We start from the raw sequence: 25,990 nt of genomic DNA, 5'->3' as shown, positions 1-25,990 counted from the left end.
CTATGAAGTTAAATGAGGCTTGAATAAAATTGATTAAAAAAAGGGATTTCTGAAATTATGCACATTCACTAGTAAATACTAAAGCAATGGAGAGTCGGTGAAAAGCACAGTAGCACAACTTCTCCATTTTTTTTTCATTGATTTTGTATTTCTCTGCTGATTGCTAGTATAAACCTCTTTCTGAGTCTCTCTCTCTCTCACTCTCTTTCTTTATATACTTCCAACACGAGTTAAAATTGTTTATTTGGCTAACAGTCTCAGCCTTAATTGTATATCATTAGTGTCCTTTAGAACTTAACTGTGCTTGAATTTCTTAAGCATGCTAGGAAATTATATTCTTACATTTCAGAGCGGAAATAAAATTAATGTGGTATTTGGCTATTAATACATTAATCATTGCTTGAAGAATCTAAATTTTTCATTTTCTAGGAATAAAACAAAAAATAAAAGTAATTCTTCAAATTGCTATTCAACGGAATCTCTTTTTTAGTCAATCAGATCGAAAAGAAAAGAAAAGGAAAGGAAAATAAGAAAGAACTTTTGCTACCATGTTCATTGAAGCATTTTTCCTGGTTGATGAATTTTTGGTAGATGACACAAATCATGGGGCAAATGCTTCACAGGTTGGGTTTGTCTGTACAACATCAAATTGGACACTAAGGTCTGAGAAGGGATTTTGTTTGGGTGAGGAATTTGGAAGCTTTCTCCAGTGCTAGAATGTGGTCATTAATTGTGGCGGTCTCAAAATGTCACTTACTTAGTAAAGCATGTCCTTATCCATAGAAGGAAGACTAGCAGTTGCACTATTAAGAACTGTGGTGATGACGATGATGGCGGTGACAACAAAAATAACATTTATTAAATGCTTATTATGCAACATTGTGCTCAATGTGAATAATCTAAGTTGAACCCGTGAATAGTAACCTTGTGACGCAGGCAATTTACAGCCCATTTTACAGTGCAGGAGATGGAGGATGAATGAGGTTAAATAAGTTGTACAAAGTCCCCCAGCTCATAAATGACAGAGTTAGGACTTGAACCAATGTTTATCTGATTTCAAAGCCCAAATGCCCACAAACACATTAAAAACCAGTTAGTGATTAATACATACATTTTTGTATTTATAAGTAGCATGAATAGGTAGACAGATAAGTCAATATGACTACAGGGAAACGTAGGAAGGCTATGCACCAGATTGTCAAACTGTGAAATGAGATGAGGTGAGCAAAGGGAGGACTTGACTTCTTCAACTATTTTTATTTTAAAAGTAGTGAGATTAGAGGGATCTGAGCCGAGTCTGCGAACTACACCACAGCTCATGGCAACACCGGATCCCTAACCCACTGAGCAAGGCCAGGAATAGAACCCGCAACCTCATGGTTCCTAGTCAGATTCGTTAACCACTGAGCCACGATGGGAACTCCTAAAGTTATAAAAATCTTAAATTCCTATGAACTGGTATAAAGATGTTAGAAATATATGGCAGTTCCTTTTAACATTTTTCCTTTATTGCAAAAGGTAGAAATGTAAATTTTTTGTAATATATAGACAAGCAAGAAATAAAAAAAAGTTCCTCACAATTCTCAGAATCCTCACACTGAAGTAGAGTATAGTATTCTACTACATAATGGTGCTTGGGGACTATATTATTTTTGTGTATTTCTAAACTATACAGTTTTGAGCACTATTGCAAAAGCAATGGCACTGTGAATCAATTACACAGCTGTAATTTTCCACAAGTTTTTTTTTTTTAAATGCATATATTCTTTTTTTTTTTTTTTTCCCCATCATCTTTTGTCTTTTTAGGGCTGAATCCATGGCATATGGAGGCTCCCAGGCTAAAGGTCTAATTAGAGCTACAGCTGCCGGCCTACACCACAGCAACAGCAATGCAGGATCTGAGCCACATCTAAGACCTACACCACAGCTCACAGGCACTGCCGGATCCTTAACCCACTGAGCAAGGCCAGAGATCGAACCCACAAACTCATGGATTGTAGTCGGATTTGTTTCTACTGTGCCATGACGGGAACTTTTGTATATATGCTCTTTTTAAAAAGTATAGTAGTCTTAATATATGTCCACACAAAAACTTATACACAGCTGTTCATAGCAGCATTATTCATGATAATCGAAAAATGAAAACAACTCAAATGTATGCTGATGGATGAGTAGATAAACAAAATGTGGTATATTCATACCATGGAATTTTATTTGGCAACAAAAAGAAATGAAGTACTAGAGTTGCCGTCGTGGCCCAGTGGTTAACGAACCTGACTAGCATCCATGAGGATGCTGGTTCAATCCCTAGCCTGGCTCAGTGGGTTAAGGATCCAGTGTTGCCGTAAGCTATGGTGTAGGTTGCAGACACGGCTTGGATCCCGCGTTGCTGTGGCTTTGGCGTAGGCTGGCAGCTACAGCTCTGATTGGACCTCTAGCCTGGGAACCTCCATATGCCATGGGTGCGGTGCTAAAAAGACAAAAAAAAAAAAAAAAAAAAGAAAGAAAGAAATGAAGTACTGATCCATGCTACAACATAGATGAACATTATGCTAAGTGAAGGAAGCCAGTTACAAAATATTACGTATTGTATGATCTAAATTTATGTGAAATGTCCAGAATTGGCAAATGTATAGATAGGCTATGGGTGAGGGTAAGGAGGGGATGAGAAGTAACTATTAGTGGGTACCAGGTTTCTTTTTTGGGAGATGAAAATGTTTTAAAATTGAATTACAGAGATGACTGCATACTCTGTAATTATTTTCAGTATCAACGAATTATATATTTTAAATGGGTAAATTTTTATGGTATACAAACTATATATTAATAAGACTCTTTAAAAAATCCATGGAAGTACTTTATTAATGTTAGCGTAACTGTAAAGGAGAGGAGTTCTGGAAAATCTAGTCTTTTTCTTTTGAGTTTTCCTTCTCCCCTCTATATCACTATATCCCCCATACTCGATGCCAGGAATAAATATGGTTTACTGTGGTTCTTCTCATAGAGAATTTTACCCTCTTCCAATATATTTTGATCCTATCTGGCTGATACGTTTCTTGAATCAGCAGCCCACAAATGAACATAAAATGCAAGCAGTGGTACCTACCTTCAATAATATGTTTTCTTGACAACCCTCTTTCTGTTTCAGCTCTGACAAGAAAAAGAAGCAAATGACTTTGAGTGGGGTGTGCTTTTTTTTTTTTTTTAATTGCTGTTTCAAAAGTACACAAGAATAGTCATTCTAGACGGAATGTTAATTTCATACCCTGTTCTTGGCATATTCTGCACCGATGCAGGCTGAGGTGAGAAGGATTGTGGGCAGCATGTCAAGAGGCTTTTCTTTGGAGACCCCAGAGGATGAATTAACCGTCATAGTCATCACACCATGTTAATAATAACTCAGCCATGTACACCTTGTCACATACACTTGGACACTTGACACATAGCTCGACCTTCCTGCCTTGTTCTTAACCAATCCCAACCCCCGCAAAAAAGGCTTGACATAAGTTTGTGAGCTTACTATAACATTGGACATTGGCTTTTATGAGAAAGGAAGCAAATTTGAAAGTGCCTTTTGACTCTCAAAAGAAATTGAACAACTATTTTCTTTTAAAATGTGATGTACCAAGTCTTCCTTAAATTAGTTTCCTAAGAAGAAAAATCTTTAATCAGGATTTTTGCCTGCTCAGACCATTCTTAACCTCTGGTAAATTAGAAAGAAGTGTGGTCTTTGAGGGTTTTTTTGTTTGTTTGTTGTCTTTTTAGGGTCACACTCAAGGCATATGGAGGTTCCCAGGCTAGGGGTTGAATCGGAGCTACAGCTGCTGGCCTACACCACAGCCATAGCAACACCAGATCCTACCAGAGCTCACGGCAACACCAGATCCTTTACCCAGTGAGGGAGGCCAGGGATCGAACCCGCAACCTCATGGTTCCTAGTCAGATTTGTTTCCTCTGTGCCACGATGGGAAATTCTGGTCTTTGAGTTTTAAAGTACTGATGAAATATTTCTTCAACATCAATCCTTTTGGCAATTCCTTTTTAAAACATAGTAGTTTATCATTCACCTTTGGTGGTTTGGAATTTTTAAAAATCATATTACATAATATTGTACATAGTACTCTACTACATAATAGTTCTTGCAAACTGTCTTATTTCTTGTTTATTCTATATTATAGGCAAGGTTGTGAGTAGTACTGCAAAGCACCAAGCAATGGGACCATGAATAAGAGTACACATAATGTAAACCTGTATTTCGCATAGGCACCATGTTGCTTTATTTTATATAGGTTACAAGAGGAATAAAAATCCAAGTTCCATATTTCTGTCTTCATAGTCATCATAAATAAACTCCAAAATAGCAATAAAATATGAGCATGTATATGTGTATATACACACATACACTTTGATTAGAAGATTCTCTTAATCTTATCTTTATTTCTTATGAGTTACAGGGAAGTAAATAAGGTTTTGTTTGAATGGGTTTGTCTTTGTTTTTTATTAAGACTTTATGGAAAACTTTGAGATTTCCACAAAAAGGTATATGGAATAGCTTGCTATTTTCTCACATGTTTGTCAAAGAGGCCAGAGTTCTAAGTAAGTCAAGCTGAATAATGTCAGTACCAGTTCAAACACCAGCAGGCCCATCAGAAGCCAATCCATCCTGTGAAATTTGTTCTGCATCCCAAAACAGAGAGAGGACCACTCTTTCATTTGGCTTGACAGCAAGTGATACAGGCCCCTTCCTGTTATTCTTCGATGAGATGGTCCTTTTGATTAGCATTTTCAGAGCCCTTTGCAGAAATGATCAGAAACTCACACGTGGGGCCAGGCAAGATATTTTTATCATCACTTTCCATATAAGTCTCTGAATTTTGGCAGATTCCAGTAGCTATTCTTCTGTGATGCTATGTACTTATTTTCTTTTTCCAAAATTTGAACACTACTTTGGAAACAGTTCTAAGTATGAGGTTGGTATTTGAAAATCTCCATGAATCATGTAGTAACAAATGACCACATATGCTGTATTAAACTTCTTTGGGGGTATTTTGCTAGAACTGAATTCTAGGCTAATTGCAATTTCCTTCAAGTGAGGAAAATAATCTTTCTTTCCAAACCAATTAATTTTAGTACATTAAATGTAAAATAGTTGTCTGAAAGGATCAAAGCACAAATTACTATCTGTTTCCTTTTTTAGGTAGGGAAATTAAAAAGTATTTAACTTACTTTCCACCCCAGTAGAGTTTGGTTGTTATGACCAGGCTGGACCTCCTATATGTTAAACAGACAAACAGAGAAATATTAAATAATTGCTAGCTATTGTACTGAGTCATATTATTATTACAGCACAAGAAAGAATTTATTGTACCACAGATTTTAAGAAATTTGTATAGGGATAAATTGGTTCATTCATGTCATTAAAATGTAAGGAGAAAAGGAAGCTGATGAGTGGGGACTTGAAGTCAGATCCTAAAGAAAGAGGTCTGAAGGGAAGTGAGCTTTACTTGGAGGGGCCAGAGGAGGAGGGGGGCTATGACAATACACAGGTGATTGGGTGGTAGCAAAGTAAAGGTGAGTGGTAGGCATGGAAAGTCAGAATGGAAAATGAGAAGAGTAAGTGAAAGAACTTGAAGGATGGATTGCTTTAGGAACTCAAATAGCACCAACTAACAATTATTGAGCATCTGACATAGTGTTAATTGATCACAGACTTTCCTGGGTGTATGTCTACCCTGTGCCAAGGACCATGGATTCTAGTGTCTCTGAGTTATGACTCTTTCCAACCAGTGCATTTACAGGGAAGAACTGACTACATGAAAACATTAATAAAATTAGTCAATAAATAGGAATAAAATTTCTTTGACTGTCTTATTAAATGGAAATGTTATTTTAGGAAAATAATCCTAAAATCCTTAACTCAAAATTTTACCACTTTATTCCTAAGGGAATGAAATGTGGAAATCTTGTCAGCAAATTCATTACCTTCTCAAAACCACACCCAAGGGCAGGAAATGCAATCACACCATTATGATTATGGAATATGAAATATGTTTTGAGAACTATAGTCATGTAATTTAAAATTGGGAGGCAGATCTCAGTGTAATTTAGTTTCTCCAGGTATATAATTCAATTGAATTGGGTTGAGGAAAAAAAAAAAAAGCACTTGAGATTCAAAATTTAAGACCAAACTTCGGGACTATTTGAAATAAGGCATTTATAATTCCATCATCTGTAGAGTCTATGCCTGGTGCCCTCAGGTATAAAAGCCTAGCATGATTAATGATAACCAATGGGGAATAACGGTGAAACTCTGACAACTTGGTTGCAACAAGAAAAATTTGTAGAAAATGTCAGTACTCGCATCCCACTGAAGTTAATTCCCCCAAAAGTAATTTGAGTCACTATAACATAAGGTCTAGAGACATAAGCATCTGGAGATAACATACCCCCAAAGGGCCGATGAACTCTCCAGGATAATCCCTCAAACTCACAATACCTAGTATGACAGCAATCTGCCACAGAGACGCCATGTGTCCTTTAGCAAACATTTTTAGGTTTCAACAAAAAGCTCTGGATGGAATCTGATTAAAAAGTGAGCATAGGGCATTTTCTTGTGGTGCAGTGGGTTAAGGATCCTGGTTTTTTTTTTTTTTTTTTCTTGCTTTTTAGGGCCACACCCACGGCATATGGAGGTTCCCAGGTTAAGAGTCTAATTGGAGCTACAGCTGCCGGCCTACCCCACAGCCACAGCGATGTGGGATCCAAGCCATGTCTTCGACCTACACCACAGCTCACAGCAACACCAAATCCTTAACCCACTGAGGAAGGCCAGGGATTGAACCCGCAATCTCACGGTTCCTAGTTGGATTCATTTCCGCTGCACCATGATGGGAACTCCAGGATCCTATATTTTGTATTGCAGTGGCCTGGGTCACTGCTATAGTGCAGTTCCATGTCTGGCCCGGAAAGTTTCACATGCTACAGGCACAGTCAAAATAATAAAAAAGTGAGCGTAGCCTTCTAGATTATTCAGACCAGTAGGACTTACCAAGGCCGTATGTTCTATCCAAATCCACCATAGACTTATTTTTCCAAAATTGGGCTTTGTGTAAAATGTTTGTCCTATATCTGTGTGCACACTAATATTTATGTTCAAATAGAGAGTAGACTGCAACCTGGCGAATTATTACTACCTCATGGAGGCATTTAGAGTAACTCCTCTGAGTGGGTGAAGAATGATAATTGGAATACTTCACACGGATATAGCACAGCCTTTGACATTCTTTTATCCATCTTAACTCTCCTTATCAGCACAATGCTCCATAAAGACTTATGCTGTCCATTTTATAGGTGGGGAAAATTGAGGCTCAGAGAAGTAACTTGCCCTGACAACACAGAGAGCAAGTGGTGGCCTTGGGACAAGAAGCTAAGAATGCTAGTTGAAACAGATTTTATAGCCTCCATACTGTGATGTTATTATGATTTATCTTTTCAACATTCTTGGATGAGTAGCTGTAAATTTGACATTAATATTCTGTAGCATAGGAATAGCTTGAGGTTTTATTTGCAAGGCTAAAAGGCAGTTTGCAAAAGATGCATGTTATTCTGTTTTCTACAAAAGGTTAAGAAGCTTTGCAAAGTATGGTGAGTGATGACAATGTTGTCTGGGTGCAGAAGGGAAGAGCACTACTGCACTGGAGCTTCCCCTCTGTGTTCAGGTGCACCCTGGCAGCCTATACCTCACTGCTGATTTCATTGGATGAGAGTGAACTCATCTCCAAAATATCTGTTACAGGTTGAGTTGTGTACTCCCCCAAAAGATATGTTAAAGTACTATCTCCCAGTAGCTCAGAATGTGAGCTTATCTAGAAATAGGTTCACTGATGATGCAAATAGTTAAATTAAGATGAGGTCATACTGGAGTAGGGTGGGCCTTTTATCCAATATGACTGGTCTTTATAAGAGCACACACAGACGCATGAAGGGAGAATGCTATATGATGACAGAGGCAGGTGTTGAAGAGCTGCAGCTGTAAGCCAAGGAATATCAAAGATTGCCGGCAACCACCAGAAGCTAGGAAGATGCAAGAAAGGATTCAGAAAGAGCATGCCTTGTACATTCATTTTGTACTTTTGCCCCCAGAACTGTGAGAAAATAAATTACTGTTGTTTTAAGCCACCCAGGTTGTGGCACATTGTTATAGTAGCCCTAAGAAAGTGATAACAGTCCTACTGGAGCAGTGATGGATGGACCAACATTCTGACTGGGAAGGTAACTCAGGCAAATTGGAAGACTGGTTTGGAATGTGAAAATTTTTCAATATTTAAGGCTTAATGCAACTTTCTCTTCATGATCTTACAGTCCCTGGAGTGGTAAAGGAGGAGAAGGGAGAGGGAGGAAGTAGGTCACCAAAATTTATTTGCTCATATCACTATAAATTTCTGGGTTTCCATTTCTACTCATACTATAGAACTGTTACTTATTTGGCCATCAGCAGATCTTATACCAGAGCAGAAGACCACTCCAAGTTTTCTAGTGGTCTTTGCTGGGTTTTGCCTGATTCTGTATTCATGCTGGGGAGAAATGGCTGTTGGGGCTGATTCATGTGATGAACTGGAGGGGGTCTGCCTTCCCCTACTCCCCACACACATTACAGCATCCCTCATTACTACTGGCTTTGGCTACAGAAGGTGATGGGATGGGAAATAACACCTCCAGAAAAGCAGACAAAGCACTTTCCTGAATGCCCAGATAATAGGGCTCTTGGCACACAGGAGAGATGCTGGCTAATTGTGTTTAGATAAGAAAGCTATGAGTTATTTATCCCAAGGGCTTTTTGTTTCATTGTTTCTTTGCATCCAGGGTTGTTAATAAAATGAACAATAAACATACATCAATTTCTATGAATAATCAGCATCTTGTTAGCTGGCTTCCTGCACCAGATTACCACAAATGGAAGTTAGAAACTAGAAAAATGCCACTTTCCTTTCATGTATATCTTATGAACATTCTCTCCTTCTCTGTTCAACCAGGGCAAGTCAATCATTTTTGAAGCACAAATAATGAACTCGCTAATATTTATTTTCAAAACACTGTAAATCATTTTTTTACCAATAATGACTTTTTAAAAAGCATTTTGGTTAGTTGTCATGCAATTTTATTTTCTCTTTTCTGGTACAGAATAATAACAGTATTTTTAAAGGCAAGTAAATGATTACGGTGAATGTATTACCTCCAACCTTTCTTCTTGATGATGCTCCCCAGAATCACTTCAGCCCTGAAAGAGAAACAGATAATTTCTTAGGATTCAGTGTCCTGGAAATGCAAGAGTCAATCCAAAACACTAGATTCCCTTCCTTGTTTGAACTCTCAGTGCCTACATGTCCCGAAAATAGAAGCTGCTCGCGGCTGGTAGCAGAGTTTCCGCTGTTTCTGCTTGTGCCGGCAGAATCCTGCTCCCAGAGAATTCCAGAAGCACCTGCCAAATCCTGACATGCTGTCAGGAGATCGCCTGCGGTCCTGATACTAGGAAACAGCAGAGCCATTTGGCAGTTTGGTGTTCTTGAACCACTGATCCCATATATAACTGTCCTGCTTGGCATTGTTTGATGGGAAACAAGGGATGTTTGTTTGTTCGTTTGTTTTGTGTCTGTGGTCTCCAATTGTGATCAGAGAGGGCAATGAAACCTAATTCTTTTCAGACAGAAAACACTGACTCTCACTTATCTTGCAGGGTAAAAGAACCTAAGTGTGACAAGCACTATCATAGGAGGATATAAGAAGTCATAGCAAAGTGTCCTTCTTGTGGCTAACTATACTGAAGACATCCCTCTGTCCTTCATCCCTGCCCCTACCCCATCTGGGACCCAAACTTAAGGAGACCAAAACTTTCTCCTTAGTTCCTCCCAGTCAGACCAATGTTATGAGAAGCAGCTGGGCTCTCAGAGGTTTGTGAATGAGGACATCAAGGGAATCAGTACTTTGTCCCCAGCGTCAGATAGATTGAGTCATCGCTAACTGACTTGTCTTAACTCAAAGTCCCATCTTTGTTGGAGTGCACAGCCCTGCAATAAACCATGATGTGGGTTAGCTGGGGAGTGTGACCCAAGTAGAAACGCACTGAATGTTACCCTAGGGTTCTCTCCTCTTGTCTGTCTCTCTTGCAACCTGGCATTTCACAGTGGGAACCCATCTTATTACACATAGACAATCAGTCAATAATTAATCAGGACCAATTATCCTTCACAATAGGAATACAAACAGGATTCTAATAGATTTGTTAATCAATGCCCCTTTTTTCACCTTAGTACCTAATGGGGTTAGCCTCATTTGATACCAAACAGGATTCAGCGATAAAGGAAATGGTGAGATAGGGTAGGATGTGGAAGGGAACAGGGCCACATCAATTTTATTTCCTCTCCTTGGACTCAACAGAAAACATTAAGGATGTGGGCTCTGAACCACCCTGATGGTCTTTAAACATAGACCTGCCCTTGAAAAGAAGGAACTCAGGCTAGGAAAATGCACTTTTACCAGGCAGCAGTGAACCTGATTCAGCAGCTTGATTGTAATTCTCACCCAGAAGGTAGGAAATCAGGCCTTCAGGTGATTATGCTCCACATCCCTGTCAGAAAATTGCAGAGCTGCTCAAGCAGCTGGCCAGCTGTTTAGTTTCTTTCTGTCCCTGCATCTATGCTCACAGCAGGAGGTCAAAGTACTCCACTTCTGTTAAAATGAGACCTGACCCCAGAGCACGGTACCCATGTGTTCTGACTTAGCCCCCAGTCTTGTCTTAGAGCCCCAAACATGCTCTCAGGTCCATAAAAACTTGTAGCCAGTGTAACTTCTCCAACAAAAGAAGTAAGGCCTCTTTGCAGCCCTCTCTGTCCTACGAATGGGGTCTGAAATGTCCTCTTAAAAAGATATTGAGCTTCTTGGCATCTTTGGGGATCCCTCTTTTAGTCTCTAATCTACCTCTTGTGCCCAGCAGAAGGATAGGCCTGCAAACAGGAGGAGCAATCCCTGCTTCTTTACAGAGAAGACGCCCCAGTTCCCATAGGGTTGAGGAACTAAGAGGTGTGGTTATGAAAGAATGAGACTAATTTTGGAACAACCACATTGGAATCTGCTCACTTATATTAATTACATTCGGCTAACATTATGGATCCCCACTGCCACTACTCTGGTCCCAACCACCTCAGCCCCTCATGTAGATCATGGCAAGTGCTTCCAGTCCATTCTTCACACAGGAACCAGAGGTGGGAAGGTTTGCATGGGCAGAGGGGCCCAGAGACAGTCAATAGTCCCAATCTGGGTAATGGTGGGTGAGAGAGGGAGAAAAGCAGTGGCATCAACATGTGTGGGAAGGACAGACCCTTCTCATCAACATGTCAGCAATGATCTGGGCAGAGTCTCTTGGTTCTAGAAATGCCACCTGAGGGACACATCAGGCATTGACTTACTTTCCAGCAGCATAGACCTCGGCTGTATCAAAGAGATTCACTCCGCTCTCATAAGCAATTGTCATCAGCCGTTCGGCAACCTGCCAAGAAGATACGAAAGTCAGAAGACAAGCCAAATGCTTTCCAAAGCCAGGAAACAACTTGGAATCCTCTGGTGGTTTTTACACAGAAATATCATTGACCATTCTTGTTTTCTTCAGTTGTATTAAAGAAAGACAGGAAAAAAAAAAAAAAAAAAGAAGAAGATTGAGCCAGCCTGTATAAATAAATATTCCTTCCTGTAGACAAAGGCCAGGCACTGAGGGACTTCATTCAGTGCTGGGATAAGGCAGCCCCCAGGAGCACAGTGAGGTGGAGAGACTTGTGTTTCTCACTCTGCTTGGAAGGCCTAACTTGACAACATTCTCTGTGGCATTAGACTCGTTCTGACAAAGAGGGTCATTTTATCACTGGTGACTTTTTCTTCTTTCTCTTTTCCCCAAGCCAATAGGTTCTGGCAGCTGGGTGACTCCTGACCTGAAAGCTCATGCCTCTTTTTCCTGGAGGCTTAGCAGACTGTGCTGATGAACCAAAGGTTAGATAGAGCTGGGTCGGTTATAAGACTCCTACCACCCACAGCTCAGCACACCTCAGGCATCATCACAGAACGACCGCCAGCCGACACAAGTAGGGGACAGAGAGTGAACCAGCTCCTCACAGGTCAGCTGCAAGCTCTCCAAGCAACTTGTTCCTTTCTTTGTGCTTCTGAACACAAGCAGGAAGTGTGACAGAAGAGCACAAGGAATAGCTATAAACAATACCTTGAAGGATGGTCCTAAAGGGACAGCAATAAACAATAGCAGAGAAAGGATATTTTTTTTCATTTTGCTGATGGATTTATTAGTCAATTGAAAAATTACACACATTATGAATAATTGAAATTGATTTTTCCATTATGTTTTTGATTGTGGGCTAAGGGTGCTTCATCAGCATTTCCAAGATAAACTATTTTCTTCTCATTTTAAAATTTGGTGTACCAAGAAAATTGTCAGGCTAGCACAATAGACTCCATGCAAATCCTTTAGAATATCAGTATCAAAAGTGCTTTTAATTTGCTACCATTATGACTTTTATCCTAAGTAGAAACTGAAAGTTAAGATGAGTATAGTTTTTCACATTATGACTGTCCTATTTTTAAAAATTAATTAATTAATTTTCTTTTTAGGGCTGCATCCGAGGCATATGGAAGTTCCCAGGCTAGGGGGTGAATCTGAGCTGTAGATGCCAGCCTACACCACAGCCACAGCAACGAAGGATTCAAGCTGTGTCTGCAACATACACCATAGCTCATGGCAACGCTGGATCCTTAATCCGTTGAGCGAAGCCAGGGATCAAACCCACCTTTTCATGGACACTAGTCAGGTTCCTAATCTGCTGAACCATGATGGGAACCATGATGGGGACTATCCTATGTTTTAGAAATTATTGTGCTCACATCATCCTTATGTTGTGTCACATGACATACTAGTGGATTATCACTGGGAAATATGCATAATAAATCCTATCTAGAAAGAAATTTTAAGATAAGATGGAGAACCGTGGATGGAGAATTAGACTAAATGATTGCTGAGATGTTTTACAATCATGGGATTGAAGACCCAAGTGTGGAATAATTAAAAGAAATCACTGAACTAAGTCAGAGGACCAGTGCTGGCCCTGAATGTACCACATACTAGACAAATAAATGTGGGCAAATCATTTGACCTATATTTCAGTTTCTTCAGCTACAAAATAAGGATGATTCTGTTCAGGTCCCTCGGGACACCCATAGGTCACAGGGGAAGCTGACCTCATTCTCTTTCAAGGGATGCCTGATGGGCCTTACTGTGGTTCAGGGAAGGTCATGTGACACATCTGGGCCAATGGGATGTGAGGAGAGATTGACTGAGGTCTTCTGGGAACATTTTTCCTTGTTCTTCTTGCAGACTTTCTGGAAGCCAAATTCTTTCCCTGGAGTTATTATTCTAATTGAGATCTAAGCTATCTATAGCTATCTTACTGAGGATGAAGTTGACATACAAGGGAACACAAGGTCTGGAGAATCACCAGTAAGTGGAGTGGAGGCTCTGACTGAGTCATCCTAAAGCTTGCTCTACCTATGCACTACTAATTTGAAAGTAAAAATAATTTCTTCCTTTATTGACTTAACCAATTTGAGTTGGATTTATTGTTACTTGCAATTGAAGGATGTCTACCTCACAGATGAGAAAACATGAATAGGAGTTCTTGTCTTGGCACAGCAGAAACAAATCTGACTAGGAACCATGAGGTTGTGGGTTCAATCCCTGGCCTTGCTCAGTGGGTTAAGGATCTAGTGTTGCCATGAGCTGTGGGCTGTGGTATAGGTTGCAGATGTGCCTCGGATCTGGCATTGCTGTGGCTCTGGCGTAGGCTGGCAGCAATAGCTCCAATTAGACCCCTAGCCTGGGAACTTCCATATGCCGCAGGTGCAGCCCTAAAAAGACAAAAGACAAAAGACAAAAAAAAAAAAAAAAAAAAAAAAAAGAAAAAAGAAAAAGACAAACAGAAAAAAAAGAAAACACAAACATATATAAAACTCCGAAAATTAAGTGCTATAAGATGGAAATACACTCTTAACATCATTTTAAAATACTATAATTCATGTGGATAATGTCTACCTTGGTTTTATGATGAAGCCAAGTCATCTTTGGGAGGTACCTCACAGAATCCTCTAATTTTGAATTTGAATCCTTTTGATAATATTCCTGCCAAGTGGCTATTCAATAAATGATTGAACTCTCCCAGTATCAAGGACATCACTACCTCCCAAGGCAGCACTCAGCACATTACTGTGTGTGGTCATCCCAGGATCATGTAATAGTATCTTCTTTGTTCTAATATGACCTTCAGAGATCATCTGAAGCCAGAGTGTGAGCAGGAAAATCTAGGGAGGTGAATTTATTGCTATTGGCCTGTACTGCCTCCTGGAAATAGTTGAGCTCCATCAATTCAGCCACGGGTGTGACTGTGGTCTGGCTGTGCCTCCCTTCCTTCTTGCTGGCAATCTCTCTGCCTGGCCCTGAGGGGGAAGCCACAGTTGCTCTCTGGAAAGACAATAGCTCTTTGTCTGGTCTGTATCCAAGGTAGGAACCTCTGCAGTCATTCACAACAGATTTACTGTGTGGTTTTTAGAATTGTAATTTTGAAAGGATTTGTTTCAGAGGCCAGCCCTTCATACTATGACCTTGGCAAGTTGGGCTCACTGCAGCAGAGGAGAAAGCAAAGATGAAGTAGGAAATTATATGCTTATAGTTGACCCCACTGCTCCAAAGGGAAGATACTTTTATCATTTTCCCCTCCAAGCACCATACTAAGCAGTAAAATTTTGTGCATGTTCTGGATACAGGGGATTATTAATTGTAGATATCCTGCCTTCCTTGTCACTTGTTTGGCATCTGATTAAAGTCTGCAGCTATTGCTTCGATATCTAGGGACTTGCCTCTATGCCTCCTCCATGAGTTGTCCTGATGCTAGTCAGAGGTCCTGGACTGGACCCTGGCATGGTCAGCCTCTCCTCCTTCAGAACTCAGGGATTATTCCCCTAGTTGCAAGGAATGCTGCGATGAGAAGGCACTTGGCTAGAGTGAATCACCTAACCCAAGGTCAGACCTGCTTCCCAGGGCAGCCTCTATCCAAAAATTGCTCACACAAGGGATATAAATGCTCACTCCTCTTGCCCCAACCTGGCACAACTCTTCAGGGCCATCTCAGCTTTGGAGCTCCCACAGGGTCAGCTGAGATCATTGCTGAGACTGCATCATGACCCAATCCTAGTAACTGTTCTGCATGCTAATTTCCATTGCAGGTCTGCTTGCCAAGGTCTCCTCTGTGGCAAGCTCTCTGTGGTGACCTAGACAGATAGGAATATGCAGATAAGGCTCTTCCCCCTAGACATATTAAATAATGGTAACCTTGTGGGCTATGTTATTTCCCTAAGTATCTCCTTAGGAATGATAGTAAGAACTACCTTTATAAAGGGCTGGACCTGGGTCAGGCACAGGGCCAAGCCCTTCAGAGGCATCAGTTCACTGATCTCAGGGGCCATCATCTGCATTTTACTGATGTGGCAACTGTTGGTAAATGTAAATGTTAGCAAACCTAAGTTAATGCAGAGTGAGCCGGATCTCACTGAATGTATCCACTCAGATAACTTTCCCTGACTCCTCAGTGGTGTCAAGGAAGGCGAGCAAGGCTTAGAGGGACCAGAGGGGGTTTCTTTAGGGGAGCTGTTGGTACTCAATGCCTCCAAAGCTCACTTATGCCATGAAGGTAATAATTACAGGTAATGGTAAGAATATCACTTTGGTAAACACTGTTCTGAATGTGTAAATAAAGATTTGAAGGAGTTTTGTAGTAAATGCAGTGTTATGGGTCCCATGTATTGAGTGTCTGCTACCTACTAGTCAGAATGTTATAGAGATGTTTGACATGCATGTTATCATGGTTAATTTTTTCAGCAGACCTTCAAGGTCAACACTATCATCCCATTTTGAATATGAGAAACTGAGGACTAGAGAGGATGGATTAACTTGCCCAAGCCAGAATGATCAATTGTCCCAGTTTGCCCTGGACTGAGAGATCCTAAAACAGGAAAGTCCATGCAAACTGGGACCAGTTAGTCACACTCGGTGAATATAAAACACACATACCAGTAATAAAAACATTTTGTAAAGTGACTAACTATTAGTTCCAACTGGCTTGTTCTCTAGTTACTGAGCCTGAACATATAATAGATTGACAGCTTCAAGGGTTATTAATAGTCTTAATGTGAAAAATACGAGAAGCAAGATAAAATGGAAAATAATCTTTGAGTCAATCTTAACCATTTCTTTTGATTAAAACATTATCCTTGCAAAATGCCAGAATCTCAGGAAGAGTACTCCTATTGTACTGTTCACTCTGCATTTTCTCTAATCAGCATAATGAAAGCCAAAAGTAACTTACCTCATCTGAAATTTGACCTCCAAATGTCACCCATGTTCCTAGAAAAAATAAATATCTGCACGTTATTCATAATTACATTTGTAATATTGTACATGAAGGAAACACTTTTTCTTTTATTTTTTTCTTTTTTCTTTTGGCCATGCATGCAGCATGCAGAAGTTCCTGGGCCAAGGATCAAACCAGAGCTACAGCAGTGACAATGCCAGATCGTTAACCTTCTGAGTCACAAAGGAACTGCAGGAAATACTGTTTCTTACATCAGGGTTACTTTAGTAAACCTACTGCTCATGAAGGTGTCCGGATGAGGAGCACTTGGGAGCTGAAGTCCCGCCTGTCCTCCTGTTGCTAAGTGTCCCAGAATGGGTCTGCATCCCTTCTGGATGCATTTTCTTCATTAATGGCAGACTTAGCCTACTAAATGCTTTTTTTTCTGACACTGGACCATGTATGCTGCAGAGCAAGAAGGCAGTGCCTCAAGCCTGCTTAGGCTGCACATAAGCTCTTGCTCCTGCTTAGCCAAGAAGCCTGTTCCAACAGTGAAGTTAAGACCTTGGGGCATATTTCTTCCTTTCTTTGCCTCCAACAAGAGACTCTAGTTGTGTTCTCTATTCCTTTTCAAAAGGAACCACCTCAGAGATCCATCCACTGCCCACTTCCAAAGTCTGGGAGGTGGCATTTGAGCATCTTCTCTCTTATGACCTGCTATTCCAAAATGGAAATTACCATTGGTTTGGGTTTGGCATAGAAGCAGTAGCCAGAGTGAGGTTAGGGAAGGCAAGGAGGAGAGGCATAACCAGTAGCCAAAGATTTTCAAGAAACAAGAGGGAAGCAGATACTGAGTGGGCTGATGAGCTGTGGTGTGAGACCCTGCACTGAAGCTGAAACTCAATGTGGAGTGGGTCGGATGGCAGGAGGTGGCTGGGTGTAGTTGATCCTTGTGGGGGCAGCAAAGAAATGCAGTTAGAAACTTATATTTTGTGTTTTGTAATAATAGTCGTAGCTATCATTTATGGAACACCTTCCGAATGATAATTGTTCACTGAGAAACATGTATGCTTTCATCTCTAAGCATTTTGACAAACTTACAAGGCAATTTTATTATCCCAGTTTCTAGATGAGCATTCTAACATCAACCTACCTAATAAGTGAAATATCCAGAATCTCTCACACATGCTGGACTTCGAGGATATCCTTTTCACTGCATCTTGCTGCCTCATCAGTAAATGTCCAAATTAACTATGGATTCGTAATCCATAGAAGCATATTGATATAACTGTACCTTTTCCCCTTTAAGGTCTCAAGGACAAAAACAAAGGTAGGACATAGATTATTTTACTGTTACATTCAACATCCCCAGAGGTTGTAAATGGATGCTTACAGACTGCACTCAGCTTGCAGGGTTTTTTTTTGCCTAGTAAAAACAATGTTGACTCACTTGGTATTTTAATAAATTTAGAATAAATTACCAACATCTTGATAAGTAGCAGATTTTTCTTTAAAATGTCTGATTTCTAGATTTTCTTAGCAATAGTGAACCTCATACAGCAGACATCCCCTGAATCTGAAGGGCAATACCTTCTGTGGAAGGGCTATGCCCTCCCTATTTAGTCAAAGGTCATACACCTTCCTTTTGTATTTCCAAACGGAAACAAATGGCAGTTACTTACTACCTCGTATTTACTATTTTTCTTATTGTAAAACTTAGAGGAAAATGGACTTGTGCATCTCCTGAAAAACAAATGAGTATTTCAAGAAAAAAATAGAGGTGCACTTTTTGAGCGAATGTAAGGAATTCCCAAACAAAGATTATTTGCACAGAAAAATTGCAACTTAAGGCACCATAATAAAACCAGCCATGACTGGCATACAGAAAAGATGGGCTTTGGGAAACGTAATGGACTGAAGAAATGGCAGCATTTGTTTTTGAATGAGAATAAAATAAAAGATCTGCTGTGAAATGCAGTTCTCTATTAAGTGAAAAAATATCCTGGGGATCTAAACCTTTTTACAGACAACACTTTTATAAAAGAGTCTCTTTTGAACATAGCAGAAATTATGTGTCCAGAGCATAAACAAGCACTTGCAAATGTTCATCTAATCAAAAACATTGTAGCTCAGCATGTTAAAATTATGGCTGAGAATTTTGAGGATAAGTTAAATTATTGCTGGCATTTTCTTTTGCAGCAAATGAGAACACAGATATAAATAATAACACACTGCTGGCTATATTAATTTACCATGTTTTGAGAATTTTGGAGGGGGTCAAAGAACTTTTGAACAAAGAGTCTCTGCAAGGCAAAACACCAAAAAAAAAAAAAATAAAAAAAAAAAAGGCTTACTTTGTGATGAGAAGAGTCTTAGACCATTGGCTATAGAAGGCACTGTTCAAATTGTTAAGTGTTACTACAGATCAGGTTCTCACAAAAGGTGAGGCTGACCTTGGACCCATCAAGCAACTGATCTGAGGTGGCAGCCTTTTATAGGGTCACTGTGCATAAATCCATTAATTTCCTCATTCATTGGGCTAAAAAGCTAAAACGAGACAAGCCATGGATTCAGTAATTAATATAATGAATCAGCTATTCTTCCATGTCTTAGAGCAAAATCAGGTCAGTGTTTGCTTAATGAATTTTCTGGCTTACTTGTACCATGATGTTGGAGAGAATTTTTTTTAACTGTTCATGTCATCAAAGCAAAGAGTCCCATTTCCACTAAGACTGGGCTCAAAGACCCAAGCTTCTTGCTGACATTACACCTCATGGACACCTTGTGAATATTTTTCTATTGGGGCATTCAGAAGCACTTGCTTCTCTCAGTCCTGACAACATAGTCTTTGGAAAATTCATTTATTAAAGAATAATTTGAGTTGCTTTCTCAAACTGTGGTCAGTTTCCAGATATAAAAATGATAGCCTGAAATTTATTCTTTCAAAATGGGGCCTTTGAATAGTGGATTTCATGTTTTAAGAAAATAAACTAGGAGTTCCTGTTGTGGAGCAGCAGAAACAAATCCAGCTAGGAATCATGAAGTTGTGGGTTTGATCCCTGGCCTCGCTCAGTAGCTTAAGGATCCGACATTGCCGTGAGCTCTGATGTAGCTCACAGACGTGGCTTGGATCCAGCGTTGTTGTGGCTGTGGTGTAGGCTGGCAGCTGTAATTCCAATTAGACCCCTAGCCTGGGAACCTCCATGGTATATACCATGGGTGTAGCCCTAGGAAAAAAAGAGAAACAAACTAAAAATAAACTAGTATTATTTAGCTTACCTTTCTTAATTAATTTTTGATAGTATAAATGAAGGGCTATGAAGTTATCAAGCTATATTACAAAATGGTATTGAAGACTATGACAACATTGAAAGGTGGAATTGGACATCCATCTTGGAAGAAATCACCCTCCTTATGAGAAACTATCCACGCTGGGTAAAACTTAGGTTTAGGAGCAGTTTTATTCCAAAATGGATCTGAAAGAAACCACCCACCAACCTCAGTTTACATATTTAGGCTGCATACTACATATCATAGTAAAAAAACCCACAGGGCCTGACTGATAATTTGGTGCAGAAGAAAAGACATCAGGGAGTTTCCATTGTGGCTCAGCAGGTTACAAACCCAACTAGTATCCATGAGGATACGGGTTCGATCCCTGGCCTCTCTCAGTGGGTTAAGGATCTGGTGTTGCTGTGAGCTATGGTGTAGGTTGCAGATGTGGCTTGGATTCTGTGTTGCTGTTGCTGTGGCTGGGGCATAGGCCAGCAGCTGAAGCTCTGATCTGAACCCTAGCCCGGGAACTTCCATATGCTTCAGGTGCAGCCCTAAAAAGCAAAACAAAAACAAAAACAAAAACAAAAACAAAAAAAAGGCATCATATTTCTAATTCCAAGTCAAAGCAGTAATGAATTATAAGATAATAATAACAAATGTTCTTCTTTTTCAGTTTTAAAGTTTTTAAATATAAAATAGAATATGGATATCATATATGTTTACATTAAGTTTTATGCCTACATCATAATGTAGTAAAAATGAAGAGTTTGGTTCCGTTTCTGGGATTTTGTCCTTCTTTCATTTAGCTTACTTTGTTTAGGTAGGCTAACTCCCTGGCCCTTTAGACATTTTTTATTTATTTATTTTATACTTATATGTTTACAGACTTTATGTCTTTTACTAGGGAGTAAGCTGTCTGAGGGTTAGGTTTTAATTTCATTTATCTTATCTCGAGAGCCTTAGAATAGAAGAGTCCTTAGTTGACAATTGCTGGTTAAATTGAATTAAATTGAACATCATTAATGTATAAAATGCTGGGATAGTTTCTACCAAATAAACACGTTTATTTTGATTTATAGAAACATGAAAAATGCTCATCAGTAGTCTTTGGTTCTCCTCCCTAGGCGACTGATCCACTGGAACCCAAACAGCTGCACTCCCTCCTGGAGAAGGACCAGGGGAACGTCCTTCTCCTTGACTTTCAGGATACCAGGGGGAGGGGCGATGGGGGTAGAGTGTGGGCAGGGTCCACTGACACCCATGAGGAAGAGTTACTGACAGGAGATACTCCCTCGGGATGGAGAGAGATCGAGTGGCAGCTTTCCAGACAGGGGAACTCGGATTATACGATTTTATTCTCTACTATCCGGACCCCCTTTCATAAGATCTAAGGTGGTTTATTAGTTAACACAATTCTCAAAACACAATCCTCTGTGGCAGTTTCCTTGATCATTTTATTATTTTTTGTCTCTAATGAAAGCATGCCTTCTTGAGACCTAGGATGGCATATGATTATTTCACTGCGAAATCTCAAATTAGTGGGATGTTACTTAGAAGATAATTTTACTAAACTGACGCTTGTTATTTCTAACCTTTTAAAAGGGAGAATAAAGAAAACTTTAAACTGTTATTGTATCTTCTAATGAAATACCTTCATGTGCCAAGGAACATATGCTTTGAAAACCTGTTTGAGGCCCTTGGCCTATCAGGCCTATCAGGGCATAGAAAATGATTGGTGAAACATTAAAAGGAAAAAAAAAAAAAAACTGCCTTACACAAACACACCTATCTTGGTTATATAATTACCTTGCTGGTGGATTAGAGGGTAATTGCTTCTTGTTATTCATTCAGGAAACATGTTTACATGCTTATTTAAATGATCTTCTTGCTCATACGAAGAGAGATTTAGACATTCAGAAGTAATAATGTTTGTGCAGGTAGGCTACCTCCCTGGCCCTGGTAACATCTCACATCACCATAGTGCAAATAATAAAACCAGGAAACTAACACTGGTACAGTACCAGTAACTAAACTACAAACCCTTTTCAATTTCATTGTCCTTTTTTCTGTTCCAGGATTCTATGCACAACTCAGCACTGCATTTAGTGTTCATGTCTCCTTAGTGTACTCTGATCTGTCACATTCCTCAGTCTTTCCTTGTCTGTCATGACCTTGACACTTTTGAAGAGTACTGATCAAGTACTTGACAGAATATCCCTCAACTTGGGTTTCGATCATTTTAGAGTTACAAATTTGGTGACTTCTTTTTCTATGTTATGGCTTGAGCAACTTATGGTTTGGATATTTTAAAAATATAACTGGAGTTTCCATCATGGCACAGTGGAAATGAATACAACTAGGAACCATGAGGTTGTGGGTTCTATCAGTGGCCTCTCCCAGTGGGTTAAGGATCTAGCATTGCTGTGAGCTGTGGTGTAGGTTTCAGATGAGGCTTGGATCTGGTGTTGCTATGGTTGTGGCGTAGACTGCTAGCTGTAGCTCCAATTTGACCCCTAGCCTGGGAAATTCTACATGCCATGTGTATGGCCCTAAAAAGACCAAAAAAAAAAAAAAAAAAAAAAAAAGGAATCCTAATATAATAATATGCCATAGTTAACTTTTCTTCACTCTTTTATTCAGCCAGTATTTATTCAGATGAGATCAGGCACATTCAGGGAGGTATGGCTGTAGAGAACAAGTATTTATTCGGGTCTACCATGTGCCAAGCACTGTACTTAAATTATCAGGATACAACAGGGAGCAAATTCTCTCTCCTCTTATGGAGCAGATTTAAGAGGGGAAAAAAATAACAAGAAAAATAAGTTAAATATTTATTTATGAATGTTAATTTCATAAATAAAATATAAAATACATAAAGTTGATTGATGAGTGTTAAAGAGTCATGTTTATCAGGCGGGCTAGGGTAGGTAAAATGTCAGGGGGTAGATGTTGAGATTTTATTAGGATGGCCAGATAAGGTTCACAAAGAAAGTGACTTTTGAGAAAAGACCCAAAGGAAGTGAAAGAGCTTGCTATGCAGCTACCTGGGGGAAGAGTATTCCAGTCAGGAGAACAACATGAAGAGGGTTCCCTTGACATGTTCAAGGTCAATGAGGAGGCCAAAGTGGCCAGATAAGAATAGATGAGGTCTGAGGGGCCATGAGGAACAGATCATATGGGGTCATTTCTACCGTAAGAAGGACTTTGGAAAGGCTAATAAGGAGTTTTGAATAGAGAAGACACAGTCTAACACTTCAAAAAGGGACTTGTGCTGCAGTGTTGTGGACACACTTCTAAGGCTGAGGCCAAAACACCAGCACCAGCGAGGAGTCTGTTGTGACAAATCCAGGTGAGACAAGACAGTGTTTTGGTCCAAGGTGGTGGATAGTGAGAAGGGCTTGAGATTTTGATAGATTTTGAATGACTGGCAATAGGATTTGCCGATTAAAAGGATGTAGGGTGTGAGAGAAGGTGAAACTTCAAAGACAACACCAAGGTCAGAGCCATGGGAGAATGGAGAGCCAATTCAACACATTTCACTCTGGATTTAACAATTTTTAAATTTTGCAAAAGGAGCACGCGTGGAATCTAAGTTAATATAGTCAAGGCTGACCAAATAATTGAGAGGTATTTAATCTACAAGTGTTTAGAGTTATTCATCTGTTATATCACCGAAGAATTTAAGGTTAGACGTTTAGTCCACAGATCACATTGAACTTAGACTACACTGCATGAAATTAATGTGTTTACTATCTCATTTGAATAGATTTATTCCCAGAGAAAGGTAAAGCTGGGAGTGGGAACATCCTCCCAAATTTCATGGAAAGCAGGAAATAGACTGTACGTCCCAATCAGTGCTGATTTAAAAGAGAGGGTGCAAAGCTTTGGCCACACTTGATACCAGGGCCAGGGCATCCCCCGTGTGCATTTCCTCTCTGAGCTGTGGGCTTTCTCTTTTGAGAATAGAACCCTTCCCCATGTCCTTATGTCCAAATCCTACTTATTCTGCAGGTCCCAGAACTTCAGCCTCAGAGTCCAGTGCTGCTGGACACAGTTCCTCAACACTTCCTCTCCAGTAGTCTCTGTTCCATTAACTCTATGACTCTGGGGAAGTCTCAACCTCCTGATTTTGAGTTTCCTCATACATGAAATTAGGGACCTTAAGCTTCCTTCATCTCTATGATTTTGTGATTCTGTGGGTAGGCTTTTCAAAGAACTCATCCCATCTACTCTTCTACACTTTGAACAAAATGTTATTACCACACCAACCATATCACATTGTAATTACATAATTTTTCACACAGATGACTCCCAACCAAACTGCATGTCTTAAAAGCAAAGATCATGTTTAATCTAAACTATGAAGTTAAGCTTGGCACATAGAAGGTACTTAATAATCATTCATTGAGTCAGTACATAAACATTTAAGAAACTCAGGTCTCCAGCTTTGTGAGAAAATGTCTCTAACACGAGAATATGTATATTCCCTGACTCATTATGTTGGATCAGGGGTTTTCAACATGACCACACATTTGAATATCCTGGGTTAGTTTTCAATGGTTCTGCTGACCTGGTTTCTCATCAGTTAAATCAGAATCTCTTGGAACAGGATCCCAGTATCAGAATTTTTAAAATATGCTCAGAAAATCCTAATTGTAGCCCAGGTTGAAGACCGCAGTTCCAGATTTTTCCCATACTGATATTTCAGTATCTCTTCCTTTTCTTTACCCCTTGACTTTCCTTTCTAATTCTTTTACTCAGCTGTTACTTTACCCCATTTTTTAGATGTTAAGTTACTTGCCAAAGTCCATGTAACTAGTAAGTGGTGGAGTTGGAGGCAGGATTTAACCAGTTTCCCACTTTTATTAATCACAGTGTGGTATGCAAAGAGTGGAAAGATCACTGTTTTGATGTAGGAGAAAAACAAAACAAACAGAAAGCAGATACCTAGAAATCTGGCCTGAGAGAAAATCTCAGAAAATGGAGCTGAGATGTACAGACAGGTGACAGAGGTGAAGAATTGGCTTTTTGCCCTTGGTGCCCTCTTGAAGGGCAGGGGATAGGGCTGTTCTCTGGTTGGGAGGCAGTAGAATGAATGGTTGAGTAGCAAAACAATATTCTGAGCAAACTGTTGTGGCCACAATAGATAAGCTGTATGCAGACCTATGTCTGGACATGTGGGATGTGGCTCAAGGCTCTATCTTTTTCAAATGGTACAGACAAAACATTCTTTCTTGTTCTGGTTTGCATCTGTTGATGTCCCCCCACCCCACAAGCCTGGCCCTTATTTTTGGATCCAAGCTGCAGTCTGGTCTCTTGTTTTTAGCTTCTAATGTATTGCTAATGAGCATATGGCCTGAGATAACAGCAGGCATAACAGCCTAGCCTTTACTTTTTTACTTTGATTACCTTTTCTTGCAAGAGCCAATAACATGGTCTGAGAAGGGAAGCAGGAGATAGAGGGCTGCTTTCACACCTGCCCTTTATAAAAGAGTTTGAAATAGCAATGCAACTAGGCAAGGAAGTGATAAAGGCCATGAGGAATAAAAGTGGGCTCTTATGCAGGGGAACTGCAAGAAGTATTCCCATTCACAGGCAACTCTGTAAGATCTGAAGGCTTCCACACATTTCACAGATGAGGAAGTGAAGTGGTAAAGAAGTGACTTTCCACAGTTGGTTAGCGGTGGGTCTCCAAGGCCATGGTCTCTCTCAGCCTCATGCTGCTTTCTGGTAATGATGCCTCCCTATTTCCCCTCCCCGCTTTGCTCCAGCCAAATGGTATAGCCTAGTGTTTGCTCTGAATGCTTGTAACAATATCCTGCTTTCATGAATCTCCCTATGTTCTTCCCTCTGCCAAATGCCTCCCAACAAAACCTTCCTTATGATAAGTTTTACATCTATTTCTGTCCCCAAACTGTCTTCCCTATGGATGAAAAATAGGCCACTCCTCTGGGCCACCTTCCTGCTCCCAGATTCTCCCAACTCCACATGAGGACAGGTTTTATCTAGCCCTCCCATGAGTCCTCATGTACAGAGTCACCCCAGGCTTTAAGCTCTCAAACCCTTAAGAATCCAAGAATCAGTCCTGAAAGCTGATCCATAATGAAATGTACCTGTCATTGAGAGAATTCTGGAGTAGGGTGTACTGATGGGCAAGGCAGTGGCAGAGTCACTTAGCCAAGGTTAGGATAGGGCTGGCTAGCTGGGTTTTCCAGAAAAAACTGTGGACTTTCTTCTAATGTTTATCTGAAGGCTGAAGGTTT

The 25,990-nt window shown here is 40.0% G+C and overlaps 1 protein-coding gene across 9 annotated transcripts in view; it reads right to left on the bottom strand.

Moving 5' to 3' along the window:
- The window catches only part of KCNAB1 (potassium voltage-gated channel subfamily A regulatory beta subunit 1), a 391,355-nt gene that overhangs the window by 63,363 nt on the left and 302,002 nt on the right, over positions 1–25,990 (bottom strand). For all 9 annotated transcript variants that reach the window (XM_021068178.2, XM_084986500.1, XM_084986503.1 and 6 more), the window contains 5 exon segments: positions 16,467–16,504; positions 11,463–11,542; positions 9,233–9,277; positions 5,227–5,271; positions 3,107–3,150 (listed from right to left, as the gene is read on the bottom strand). In XM_021068178.2, coding sequence (XP_020923837.2) covers positions 3,107–3,150; positions 5,227–5,271; positions 9,233–9,277; positions 11,463–11,542; positions 16,467–16,504 — 252 coding nt within the window.

Source organism: Sus scrofa, chromosome 13 (genome assembly GCF_054392235.1).
Source record: "Sus scrofa isolate SSC_HxYL_T2T_F1_AM1 chromosome 13, Sscrofa_HxYL_maternal_Yorkshire_Landrace_v2.0, whole genome shotgun sequence".
Classification (NCBI taxonomy): domain Eukaryota; kingdom Metazoa; phylum Chordata; class Mammalia; order Artiodactyla; family Suidae; genus Sus; species Sus scrofa.
Note: the sequence above shows the minus strand (reverse complement) of the source record. Positions and strands in the feature narration are given on the sequence as shown.